At 32.9% G+C, this 14,130-nt stretch overlaps 2 protein-coding genes across 2 annotated transcripts in view; one reads left to right on the top strand and one right to left on the bottom strand.

The window, feature by feature from the left end:
* The window catches only part of LOC127723349 (probable hydrolase PNKD), a 39,569-nt gene extending 38,569 nt beyond the window's left edge, over positions 1-1,000 (bottom strand). The window contains exon 1 of the mRNA XM_052229928.1: positions 915-1,000. Coding sequence (XP_052085888.1) covers positions 915-952 — 38 coding nt within the window. The 5' untranslated portion in view covers positions 953-1,000. The remainder of the gene's footprint in view (positions 1-914) is intronic.
* LOC127723350 (60S acidic ribosomal protein P0-like) overlaps positions 1-13,047 on the top strand; it is a 239,997-nt gene extending 226,950 nt beyond the window's left edge. Inside the window, exons 2-10 of the mRNA XM_052229929.1 lie at positions 2,957-3,053; positions 5,293-5,392; positions 5,911-5,986; positions 6,711-6,798; positions 9,721-9,867; positions 10,406-10,514; positions 11,045-11,121; positions 11,593-11,733; positions 12,806-13,047. Of these exons, the coding sequence (XP_052085889.1) occupies positions 3,000-3,053; positions 5,293-5,392; positions 5,911-5,986; positions 6,711-6,798; positions 9,721-9,867; positions 10,406-10,514; positions 11,045-11,121; positions 11,593-11,733; positions 12,806-12,967 (954 nt within the window). The 5' untranslated portion in view covers positions 2,957-2,999 and the 3' untranslated portion in view covers positions 12,968-13,047. The remainder of the gene's footprint in view (positions 1-2,956; positions 3,054-5,292; positions 5,393-5,910; positions 5,987-6,710; positions 6,799-9,720; positions 9,868-10,405; positions 10,515-11,044; positions 11,122-11,592; positions 11,734-12,805) is intronic.
* The last annotated feature ends 1,083 nt before the right edge of the window (positions 13,048-14,130 follow it).

Here is a 14,130-nt window from a genome sequence, read left to right on the forward strand (position 1 = left end):
AAATATCAAACATATGTTATTACAGATTTAGAAAATTTAAGGAATAAAGAGTAGACAACTCATGAAAGTATCTGTAATAACACACACAAGTTATTTTCTGTAATAACCCTATAGAGTTATATCTCTGACTGATTACTGGAACAAAAATATTATAGGTATTCCAGTATTGTGGTCACCAAGTTCAAATGATCCTTCTTTAATAGCTTCTTTAATTTGTGAGCAGCAACCCTCTATCAAGTAAAATCATGACAAAACATACAAGCCATGGAATATCGTATCAATTTATATATAGGTATATGCTGGATTGTTGCTACAGAGAAATTCTTAGGTTTTCATCAGTATTTGTTGAATTCTTAAGTGGAGCAGGCCTTTATTCAATACGATTTAATTATTTTTTTCATAAGTGGAGCAAGTTGGCAGACCTTTCTTCATTGCCATTGGGAATTAACTACTTTTCACTAGTGAGGCGAGTTGGTAGGCCTACAATCATCGGGGTTAGTCTTCATTTCATTTGGGACAATTTGGTAAACCCAAAATGGTCAAATTAATCAAGATGAAGCTCTTTTTCATAAGTGGGGGAGTTGGTTAACACAAATGGGGCGAGTTGGTTAACATGATTCATGAATGGGGCGAGTTGGTAGAAAGTTAGGATATATGTATTTTGACAATTGGGGAAGTCCTAGTCCTAATAAAGGAAGGCGTCACAGAAAAAAAAATAAAAATAGCCTTGCAAGGCGTCATAATTAATAAATTATTTGGACTAGGCAAGTAAAGACTTAAAGATTAGGTGTAAACAGTTACAGGCAATAAATAAATGTAGTGCAGCTGAACTATCTGACAGGCATAATTTAGACACTGAGGCTGAAGTTACGTTTCAGATATGGCAAGATATATCTAAGATATATTCCGTTTACCCTATTTGAAATAAACAACCTCCTTCTTGTGTTGTCATTGTTCGTTTGGATAAAGGTAGTAAACAGAACTACGACGGTATGTCATCAAATCTCCGTGTTTTAATCCATGATTGATCTCCCTTGAATAGTCGTGCGCTGCGAACCACGTGGGTGTCTCTTACTCGCCATTCATATTACGGTACGGATGTGAGAAGTCATAGCTCTTACAAAATCGTAATTTTTCACCACACCTCATGTTACAAGAAATGTTAAGAAGTTCACATTGATTATAAACAGATATTCTGTCTTTTTTATTTCGTTAACATTATCAATTTACAACGAGAATTGGTGTATATCTTAAGACAATTTGGAACCACGTGTTTTTAACTAGAAAAAGGGGGGAGTCAGACATAATAGTTATATTTAAAAAAAAACAACATAAGAGACGGGGCTGACATTCTAACACAATAACAAAACTCATTTTACTAATTAGCGACAAGAGAAATATAATATGAGACTTGTAAATGAATTAAGAAAACTGGTAAACATGTAGTGTCAAGAAAGCTAATATAGTTTATATACTATATAACTTCAATATAATATAAGTAAATATATAGAAAAAAAGAAAAAAGTCGGTAAATAACAGTTGATAATATTTGTTATATTTGTGAAGTTTCAGTGCTATTTTAAAAATGAACCAATTTCTGTTAATACACCTTATCGCTAATCCCGCTTGACCCGAGAATCAGTCCCGCTCGAACTTTTGACGTCATACAACAATCACTTTTCCATTGTGGCGTCAGATATTTTCTATTATGACGTCAAAATTTTACGGGAACTTGTGTGATGTCAAGTAATGGCGGACAAATAGCGATAAGGTGTATTGTAACAATTTAGGTTAAGTCTAATAGTAATAAGTAGTAGGTGTTTCTAATATGTAGTAGGTGTTTCGGATCATCTGAACAACCATTAATTTATTTTATCTGGCTCCCAACTCTTTTTCCCAAAACTGAAAGGTAAATTTAGGGTGTGATTGAATATAAAGCTCTTCCTTTAGCATGTCCCAAAGTCGTCTTTGTCTAATTTAATATGGTATTTGTAAAAGCACTTCTGTGACTGAATGATAAGAAAGGAATGGTTGGTTTATGACTGACTGTGAATGATAATAAAGAAATGGTTGGGTTATAGCTAGTGTGATCGCAGTTTCTATTGGTAAAAAGCAACCATAAACCTGCTATACATTTTTGTACATTTACAAACTTTCATTACAGTTTCTCACATATATATTTTTATTTCAATTATGTGATATAAAAGCACTTCTGTGACTTTAAATTATAAAATAGAGTTAAATTGGTTCTTATAATATAAGGCAAAAAAAAAAAAAATTGTGACATGATTTTGAGTCGTGCAGTCTATATTGCTGTGGTCTGAGTTGTCCATGGGCAGAGTTTACCTCTATTTTAAATAATTGAATTATTTCCCTTGGTTATTGGATGAATAAAAAATTGAGGCAAAGTTTTTATTTCATCTCACAAGTTGTGAGTTTCCTTAAAACAGCTGTCATATTCACGATTGCAAACATTGGGATGTATCAGGCAATTGTTTAAATTTATTGACAACTCGTTACTTCACTTTAAACATGAGTTCAGTTAATTTTTCTCTTTATGACAGATATAAAATTACTTCGGGTTGGTTGGCTAATGTGAACATACATTTTTTTTAGGGCCTTAAAAAAAAGGAAAAAGAGTTCAAAATGCTTCATGATGAGATCAATGATACAAAAAAAAATCCAGACCTACCCACCCTATTTTATTGGGTCATGCAACCAGAAATCCACCTAATTCATTTATATTTATAAATAGACAAAGCAAAATGTAATTCAGATCATATAAATTGAAGGATGGGATTAATAATTTAAAATAATGTAAATTTTTATCACAGAAACAGCAATTCTATCAATAAATGTGAAGTAAATTCAATTTATACTACATTGAACAACCGGATAAGCACTGACAATACTTTAAACCATAGCTTATTATAGTCCATGTTTACTTCTGTTTTTAGTCTGTCTTTAAACTGTAATTGGTACAATCCCTGAACCACAAGATGGTCAAGGAAGATAGATCAACATGGAAGTCCAACTACTTCTTGAAAATAGCTGTAAGTATTTAACTGTACAGTAATGGTGAAATGTCTTGGAAGAAAAATTAATGAGACTTATAATTCATAGGCTTAGAGTGCTTTATAAGCTAATCTCTTGAAGTTTTAATGCAAGATTATGAACCTTAAACGTCAACTTGAGCTTTGATTGTGAAGACATTGGAATACCTTCAATGACTATAGTTCAGATTTGTTTATCTCACAATTAAAAAAGATGTCAAGTTTCTTTGTCATTGAAATAACCATTACAGATATGGCTTCTGTATTTTTTCCAGTTCTCTGATGTGATAGGACACAAAATAAAAAAGTTAATATAAGTAAGACGAAACATAAACAATTCAAGAGTTATCATCCTTTGTAAAAATAAAAGTAAAAGAATGATGTGCACAATGCCATGCCAAAAAGTACATTTTATGGTACTTAGATTTAATGCCACATTTACATCTATGCATAATACCTTTCATTGTGTAAAATTTCTTGTAGCAGTGATCATCCTTAACACTTATGGTAGTTGAGATCTGGGATCACTAGGTATATGTTACCTGATTCAGGCCTCTACAATAACTTTTTTTTCAACTTGTCCAGTAGGACAAGTACATACCAAAACTTACTTGTCCGAATGAAATTGTAACTTGTCCAAAAAAAATCTTAATAATAACCTTTTTTGCATTTTAAGTTGATTGAATTAAAACAATAGAACAGAATTTTATTTTAACATATCTTTTGCAATACTTTTCAAAAATATGAGTCGAGAACAACTGAATCTAGTCATGTCACAGGACTTAGGTTCTAGTTTTCATCAATGCCAAAGTTTCATCAGACTCTGCACATGAGGCACCGTCTGATAGGATTACCAATGTACACTCATTGGATTTGTATCCTGGTTTTTTAAGTTGAAAAAAGTTTATTCAAATACAATCAATAAAAAAAAGAAGATGAGGTATGATTGCCAATGAGACAACTCTCTGCAAGAGATCAAATGACACAGAAATTAACAACTATAGGTCACCGTATTGCAAGTATTGTTTTTTTCTACATATGATCAAATATGGTTTTGTGAATTTTATGGTAAATAATTTCTTCATTTTTATTTAAAAAATATTTTTGTTAAAAAAATTACCGGTATGGTATTTATTATAAAGCAACAGAATAAGGTAGGAAAATGAGGTACTGATTTGTCTTGGTCCCGTAATGTCTCCTGCTTTACCAAACTGTCTATTAATTATGTCTATTAAATATGTCTCCTACGGTGCCAAACTAACTGTCTATTAAACTTGGAGCCGAATCGCTTCCGAGCTGGTGACGAACTGTCTTGTAAATTTACCTTATCTACAAAGCGCAGCGATATTCGGATCAGTAAGACTGGTTTCCGAGAACTGTTAAATAGTACTTGACAAAGAACCAGTTTTAAATTATTGATTGCAAGTAAACATGTCAAATTAATACTTGTTTTTATCTTCTTTTCTTGTTTTTGGTTTATAATTACTTTGTTCATCAAAGTTGGATTAAATTTATTTTCTGCAGAATAATTTTACTTGTCCGACCTTTTTTTCCTCTGGTATCGGACAAGCGTTATTGTCGAGCCCTGTGATTCTAGTTCTCTTTAGTCTAACCTATAGAAAGATTGTAAAACCAATTTTGTATATGTTTTTCTATGCTGTGATGAAATATCGTCCGTTCTGATAGAATAATTGTTGATGTTGAGTCGATCAAGATTCCGTCCAATTATTTCCAGATGATCAATCAATGTCCATTTTTTTAGCAGCTCTGAGCATGATTAACATATACATACTGGACAAATAAATGTTAAGTACCACTGCTATTTGATAATAAGGTTGTTACATTTTCACTATGGGCTACAGAGTCATCTTGCAAGAACTGTGCTTTAATTCTATTCTGATTGTTTTGACAAATAATGTTGATGTTAAAACTCTGTCCAATTTATTTCCAGATGATCTTAAAATAATTGTTTGCATTCCAAAGTAATGCATACATACCTGTTTCTGAAAAGAATGAAGTTTGAGTAGGAATTGATGAAAAGAGGGGGGGGTTATAAGAAAAGGAAAATAACAGAACAGGAGTGGGAAATCAATGTATTTAAAAGCTTTTATACTATTTCTTTATGCACTTAGAACAGTTTCTTTGCAGCATGGACATGATGGATTTGGGCTTTAGATTTCTGTATAAAATTATGCAAAATATTTTCTTTATTCATTAAATCTTTTGTTTAATTTTTCAGCAACTTTTGGATGAATATCCTAAATGTTTTATCGTCAACGCAGATAATGTGGGTTCCAAACAGATGCAGCTGATCAGAGCAGCTCTCAGAGGAAAAGGAGGTAGGTTACAGGACCAATTTATATAAGAGAAAAAGACAGTTAGGAGATCTGACCTTTCTCTAAGCTTCCCACTATGATGAAGACATCCTGTTGCGAGTTTAATGTACACCAGTGTTAGAACCAGAAATGGTTGAACCCACTGACACTGACATTATGCCAAGAACAATAACTCTCCCTCGAGGATGTCTGAGTGGGATAATAAAAAAAAAGATTTCATGGTAGATCTTGAACTATAAGTCTCAAAAACATATTTTGCCAGTAATTTGGTTAACAAGACAAAAAACTACTTGCTGTTAAATATTTGATCTCCCTGATATGAAACCAGAGGGATATTTCCAGTAATATACTTGGAGGCTCTCGCATGTTATATTCAATAAATAATCAGTTATTCAATTGAAGGTATATTTCAGTTGCACTGATTGGTAATAACACAGCTTAAAAGGAATACAGTAGTTGGACTATGTGTTCAGTAGATTGACCAATAGGATTTCAAGATACATCATTTAATTTTTTTTCAGTTGTACTTATGGGTAAGAATACCATGATGAGGAAAGCCATCAGAGCTCATATTGAGAAGAACCCAGACTTGGAAAGGTAACTTTATTTTCACTTAAACGAAGAAGAAAAACATAGTTTTTAATGACTTTTCAATACATGACTTTTAGAAAAGGGGTTGAGTGAAAATATCTTGATTTGCAAGAATTTTTTAAAGAAAATTTATGATAGCATCAGATAGATAGATGAATTCTTAAAAATCCATTAAGTCAAAATTTGATCATATTCAGGTACAGAACTTTTTGATGCAATCGACCACTTTCGTGTAATGTCCTTCACCTGAAAAGTTTGTCAGTTATGACGTCATTTACCAAATAGAGGGGACTGCATGTATCCCTGCACTATTAAAGTTCATTCAAGCGTCTTCGTGATCGTCTTTATGCAGGATAAACTAGAAATAGTGTTTATTCTGTAGGTACTTCATCTCAATTCCCAAATGACAACATTGCTGATTATCAAGTATAAGAATTTTATTCGCCGAATAATTCGTGCAATATAGCATCATATTTTTTTCAACCAATCGCGTAAGATGGGAAGGAAGTGATGATGCCCATAAATGCATGAATAAGGTAGTCCTTAAGTCCAAATTATAAATATATATGTTTCTTGCACCAGACTGACCATGAAAAAATGTAGCTGAAACTTTTTTCCTGAAACCTACCTAGATTATCACTAAAACTTGGAAGGTTTTGATTTGTAAGCTGAAAGTTTAAGATAAAACTTTGCCTAACTTTGACTGTAAAATATGTCATACTTATTTCAGATTGCTTCCCTGTATCAAACAGAATGTAGGAATTGTTTTCTTGAAAGGTGATTTGATTGAAGTCCGAGACATCTTACTGGCAAACAAGGTTTGTAAGCTCACAACAATTACTCACATTGAAATAAAGTTATGGAGACGATTCTTAACTTTATAATTTGTATGAGATCATTTTGTCATTTTATGACGATAAAATAAATGTACATGTAAACAAAAAAACAGAGGAATGAATTGACATTACATGAAGATACCTGTATGAGAGGGTTTACTAAAACCTTCCGTCTGTCTTAAAACATCAGACTGTTAAATATCAATCTTGTCTCTTTTACTTCATTGGTCCTCAATTTCTGTATCGTTTTAAAATGCACCCAACAAAGAAGATATAGTATGGTGATGGATGGCCTCCTTTTTGGTTTTGGTTGTGGCATCTTGTAAATTTTTTTGTTGTTTATCTCCTTTCTCTAACCTCCTCACAATGATGAAGACATCCTGTTGTGAGTGTAATGTACACCAGTGTTAGAACCAGAAATGGTTGAACCCACTGACACTGACATTATGCCAAGAACAATAACTCTCCCTTGGGGATGTCTGAGTGGGGCATGATCATACCCTTTTACCTGCTATTGGTAGGCAGATGTATGTCGTCAAACCCTGTATTGCAATGGTAATTGAAACAGGAGACAAAAGCCTGCTATACACAATTGTTTTTTAATGGCAATTACTGAATTAGGAATACAGATCCTGCTGAATCTGTCATACTGATAGCTGGTATTAAGGTGTGATGATGTGAACTTTTTTAAGGCAGGTCCCCTTTGGACACTAGTTAAGCAGGGGATTTTCTTGAATTAAAATAATCAAAGAGGGGTATATCCCTATTACTTTTGCCAGATAAGTACATGAAGTATTCAATAGATCTTTAAAAACAAAGATCAAAGGTAGATAACTCTGAAAATTATAAAATTGTATTATGCTGCTGTATCTCATTCTGATGGTCATAATATAATATTTAAAACTGGAATAAAAGTCTAGACAACTTACACTTCTAGTATTTAAATGTTCAGCTGCAAATATTTCATGTATATCGAATAGAGAATTAATCTATCGGAAAGGGTCAGCTGGAATGGAGGGTGGAAACTCAAAAATGTTACCTGGCAATTGGTGACTTTGCCTGCCTGCAGACATTTCAAAGAGTTGTCATCAGATTAATTGTGGGCTTTCCGACTTGATATGGATGGGTCATTATGCACTAAGTACAGACAGTTGGACATTTGCTCTAAAAACTTTGATGCAATAATTACAATATTTCATATTTTTTGCGGATGCCATTAATGATGAACAGTGATTGTCTGACTTATGATGTATTCATAACTGAATCCTCTAAGAAGTTCTGAAAGGCAAATTGCAAACTTACAAATGACATTACTTAATACGTCAAAATATACAAAGTGGTAGCCTCATTTCTTGCATGTTGTGTTATTGGAAATGATTTCTTAAACATGAATTGTGCCCCTTTTAAATAAAGCATTGTCCTCTTCAACATTAAACAGCTCAGCTTCTTTAAGAATCCATATCAGCTGTCTACATTTTATTTTAAGAAATTGAAGAATCGGGTAAAACAATGTATTATTTTTCTGATCTTTCAGACCTAACCGTTATCAGCCTTAGAGGGCATCATTCTTTAATGTAAAAATATTTTGGTTGAGTCAAAATATTAAATATTTCTTGCCACATGCCATTAATGATGAACAGTAATACTATCTGAAAATTGATGTATTTATAACTTTATCCTCTAAGAAGTTCTGAAAGGCAAGGGAAGATTTTCAAATGACGCATACTGTGAATTGATTTATTTTCGTGGGTACCAATTTTTCGTGGATGAAAAAAACTTGCATTTTAGTGGATATTTGATTTCGGGTTTGGAAAAGTCCACATAAATTCCTAAATAAAATTTGAAATTCGTGGTTCCCAGGTAACCATGAAATCCTCAAAAATTGGTATCCAACAAATAATAATGAATCAACAGTAACAGCCTCTTAGGGTATCTTCTCTCCAGTAGCTATTGCTTTTCATATTATCATCATTTACATGATATATGTGACTAAATTTCCAGTTCATGAAAGTGTGTGATTTTTATGGAACTAAAGTTGCATTGCACTCTGTCAAAAATAACTTTAGAAGGTTTTAGCTGTTGTGTTTAAGCTTGATTGTTATGCTCTCACTGCTTTACATTTTTGAATTTCCAAACTATTTTAGGTATCAAGCTTGCTGATCATGCTGATGTAGATTAAATCGTAAAACAAAAGGTTTTGGTGGGGCTATTTGATATTTTATCTTTTGTTGCCATATGCAATTAATGATGAACAATTCTTGTCTGACTGATGATGTTTATCCTCTAAGAAGTTCTGAAAGGCAAATGGCAGACTTTTATATGACACATGACCACAATCGGAAATCTGTATAAAAGTTCATGCAAGATTACACTTTTGTATGTTATTTTCATATTGTCCTGTCCTATCCAATCCATTCACAATTCATTTTCGAAGTGATTCAATTACTTTACAGGATTACCAAAATTATTTATGTAAAATTGCTCTGAATGAGTGAAGAAATGATCTTTTACTGGTAGCATTCATAATTTTAATTGCTGAGGTATGGGTACTGGTTTTAGAGAAGAGATGGTAATAAAAGGAATTGCAAAGTATATGCTACATCAAAAATAACCAACAGTCTGCTGGTCTTTCTTCTTTTTGTTAACGTAGAAGGACTGAAAAAAATCTCCAAATCTGTTCTGTTGACTTTTTTTATCTAAAAATTTAAGAAATTCTGAAATTGGATTTATAGAGTGGTTGATTTTTCGTTGCTTAACCTCCAGTGGCAAATATTTCATGCATTTTCATGACAATGCTTCTGTAGATCGTTACCCCATTTTCATTCATGTAAAGACAATATTTATGTCTACAAATTTTCAGAGTGTAGATATGCAGAATAATGAGGATAAACTATTTAATTATAGGTAAAAGCCCCAGCCAAGGCAGGAGCTGTTGCTCCCTGTGATGTAAAGATACCAGCTCAGGCTACACAGTTAGGACCAGAAAAGACTTCTTTCTTCCAAGCTTTACAGATTCCAACCAAGATTACCAGAGGAACCATTGAAATTCTGGTAAGTTAAAGTACCTTAATTGGGAGGTACAGTTCCCGGTTCATTTTATTTCTTCAGCAAAGTGCTTGAATGAGAATGAGAGAGACTATATAAAAAACTTGATAGAGATGAGAGATTTCAGTGGCTTTTGAAACTCCTCTATTTAATTGTCTGTTTTACCCATCTTTCAAAGTACATAACGAAAGGTAGTTTAATTTGTGAAAATTTTATATCTTCAACACATGACTAAAAGCTCTCAGAATGCAGGATTTTGCTTGAAAAGAGGGGGGGGGGGGGTTGCAGTGCTCACTAGTGATACTACTTTGAAATACTGAGAAAATGTTTAATACTACTGATAGACTGAAATAGGAGTAAATGTCTCTGAATACATAGAAAAAGTTTTACAGGGTCTATTTCAGGATAAAGAGAAATTTTGTACTCTTTGTATGTAATGATTAAGAATACTTATAACAAATAAGCACACTTGTATTTTATGCGTGAATTACACACTATGCTATGTCTGTTGTAAATAATGTTCTTTCATTAATAAAACTTGTAGAATGAAGTGAGTTTGATCAAAGAAGGAGACAAAGTTGGACTTTCCGAATCCACCTTACTCAACATGTTGCGCATCTCTCCTTTCTATTATGGATTGTTGATTCAACATGGTTAGTATTATTAGCAGAGGCAGATAGGGGGGGGGGGCTCTCTTATTGAGCTACATATGTGATAAATGATTTTTAGCAAGTTTCAGATCTGAGGATTAATATTAAAACAAAGAACTTAGTAGATATCTGATGTTTGATAAAAAGTATTTGTTTAAGTTTGAAATAGTGATAAATGAGAGAACATCAAAACAACATTGGGAAGAAAACATATGACATTTAGAGTATAACATATATAACATCACATTAAAATTAATCATGTAAGGGAGATAAAAAGCTATTAGTGAACATTTTTGAAATGTTGATTCTTCATATGTAGTCAGCAGTTTTATGTGCTTTGATTCGTTTGTGGTTAATGACAAAGGTACAATATTTTAACCAGTCATTTATATTGAGATACAATTTGTTTGTAGTATATGACAATGGTACAGTTTCTTAACTAGTCTTTTATAATGAGATGATTTGTTTGCAGTGTATGACAATGGTTCAGTATTTTAACAGGACTTTTATAATGAGATACAATTTGTTTGTAGTGTATGACAATGGTACAATTTTTGAACCAGCAATTTTGGATATTAAAGATGAAGACCTTCGTGAAAGATTCATGCTGGTATGTTCAATAATTTACACTGAAAACTTAAGATATGGGGAGTGGTGGGATCAACATAATCAGAACAAAAAAAATACAAGTAAAGGTTTGATGGGACATCTATTAAATATTTTTTATTCGGTTGTGCAATAAGAACACTTCATTTGGAATTTTAGATCCATGCATGTTATTTTCTTGTTTTCATTTGCCAAGCTGTTTTTCTGGACCAATAGGAAAGATATAATCCATAGGTTTTTTTTTACCAACCCTGGTAACAGAAATTTTCCTGGAAACTTTGTTATAAACAATGCCATAATATCTGTTCCTGTTTGGGGAAAATGTTCTATTCTCTTTAATCCAAGCAGAACAAATACTGTTATATTTATTCCAGTCAAAATAATATTTCAGAAAATTTCATGACATCTACAGTTGGCATGATTACTAGAAATTTAGAAGAAATACTTTTGTTAAAGATATAAATTTTATTTACAGGGAGTAAGGAATATTGCTGCCTTATCTCTGATCATTGGATACCCAACTGTAGCTTCAGCTCCTCATTCTATGGCTAATGGATTTAAGAGACTCCTGGCCATTGCTGTAGGAACAGACTATACATTCAAACAAGCAGAGAAGGTAAAGTTATCAAACTACTGTAAATTCAGAAATTATTGCGATGTTTTTATTATTGCGAAAAATGCGACAGGGTTATAATCGCAATAATTTAAACTCGCATTTTGAAATTTTTTATGTGAATTAAACAGGAATTTTCTCAATATCGCAAAAATTAAAATCGCATTTTAGTCTAAAATGACAAAATCGCAATAATAAATGCACGCAATAATTTGTGAATTTACAGTATCTTAATAGTGACAATGTTGGTCATTATACTAGTAAGAATAACTAGTACAAACTGGTAGGAGATTATAAAATGTAACACCGTCAATGTGTGCTGTGAGCAGGTTTTCATATTTTATAGGTGTTCAGCATTTGATCAAACAGTAAAACTTGACTTTTTTGGATTTGTTAACATTAGATGGGTAAACCAAATAATTCTTGTATTAAATTCATGTCCTGAAACACATTTTGGAACCCATATAAATTTATATGTTCATGTTAATTGTTAAGATGCGCACACCTAAATAAGTTCTATTTTTATAAGTATAATATATATAAATATATTATTGTGCGTTTATTATGAGAGGAGAAATTGCATTACGACAATCCAAGATGAGGGGTCAGTAGAAGCCTTTGGCTTATTTTAAGGACCCGAAGATAAAGGTATAAAGGTATTCACGAAGGCTTAACACACGAGTCATTCTTCTCACACGAGTCATTCTTCTCACACAAGTCATTCTTCTCACTTATCACGAAAATACTTGCCAATTGTCACCAATAAAAATGATATCAGCATATATGCCTTGATAAGTAGTATTAAATTGGATGTAATTTCATTATTCATTCAAAGTCCGGGGAGAAGGAGAAAATCTGTAAAAAAAATCTTGATTGACTAGGATTGTCAGTTTTCCTATGGAGGGTCATTAGTTCTCCAGGCACTCCCGCTTACTCCACCAATAAAGATTGATTGCCACCAGATAGCCAATAGTGCTGAAAGTGGTGTTTAACCCTATCAACCAATATAAAATTGCAGATGGAAAAAACAAAATTTTGTCTTGAGAAATTTACATTTTTTCCTTCTTTTTTTTAGACTAAGGAGTATCTGGCTGATCCATCTAAGTTTGCTGCTGCTGCTCCAGCGGCTGCCGCCCCAGCTGCTGGTGGTGGTAAAGCAGCCACCAAGAAGGAAGAGAAAAAGGCTGAGCCAGAATCTGAATCTGATGATGACATGGGATTTGGACTCTTTGACTAAATGTCTAGAAATTAACTTTCTACAACAGTCATAATGCGAAAAAAGTGTTTTTCATGAAATTAAAAAGTTATGAAAATTTGCTTTCCCTTGATTAGCTGTTTTAAAGCCAATTTTAAGATTTTTGTTCAGAATGTTTTGAATTTTTATCTTGCCTTGACGGAGTCAAAAAGCGAGACATAGGAATGCTGTTTCCGGCTTGGGCGTCAACAATGTATAAGTTTGTGATTAGGTCTAGTTCATGGTGAACCACTAGTGGTAGGTCAATGATATTTGGTATGCAGTTGTATAAGCACTGGCATATCTCATTTCCATGGAGATTATTTGGCTCTGCCCCCTTAGTCATGGTCTATAGACTTTGAAAATTTTGCTAAGTTAACATGTATTAGTTTGTGATTAGGTCAGTTCAAGGGGAACCATTAGTGGTAGGCCAATGTTAATTAGTGTTCAGTTGTTTAAGCATTAGCACATCTCATTTCCATGGAGAATATTTGGCCCCACCCCTGATCATGGTTCATTGACTTTGAATATTTGCATAACTTACATGTTAAAAGTATTGCTATTTTAATTTTAACATTTGCATTATCAAAATTTCAAAAAGACGAGACATATCTCTGTGATAACAGTTTATTAATATTTTAAACTAGTTTTGTTTCGCCTGTGATGAATGCTAGACATTGGGATTGCTATTCAGTGAAGGCATCGTAAACTATTTGTATAAAGCATTTTTGTCGAGCCTGCGACTTTTGTCGCAGAAAGCTCAACATAGTGATAGTGATCCGGCTACGGCGGCGGCGTTAGCTAACTTCTTAAAAGCTTTATATTTTAGAAGGTAGAAGATCTGGATGCTTCATACTTTGTATATGGATGCCTCATGTTACGAAGTTTCCGTCAGTCACATATGTCCAATGTCCTTGACCTCATTTTGATGGTTCAGTGACTACTTGAAAAAAAAGTTGAGATTTTTTGTAATGTTAAATTCTCTCTTATTATAAGTAATAGGATAACTATATTTGGTATGTGCGTACCTTGCAAGGTCCTCATGCCAGTTGGACAGTTTTCACTTGACCTCGACCTCATTTCATGGATCAGTGAACAAGGTTAAGTTTTGGTGGTCAAGTCCATATCTCGACTACTATAAGCAAAAGGTCTAGTATATTCGGTGT

The sequence above is a fragment of the Mytilus californianus genome, unplaced genomic scaffold, assembly GCF_021869535.1.
Source record: "Mytilus californianus isolate M0D057914Y unplaced genomic scaffold, xbMytCali1.0.p SCAF_13, whole genome shotgun sequence".
In the NCBI taxonomy this organism is placed as follows: Eukaryota; Metazoa; Mollusca; class Bivalvia; order Mytilida; family Mytilidae; genus Mytilus; species Mytilus californianus.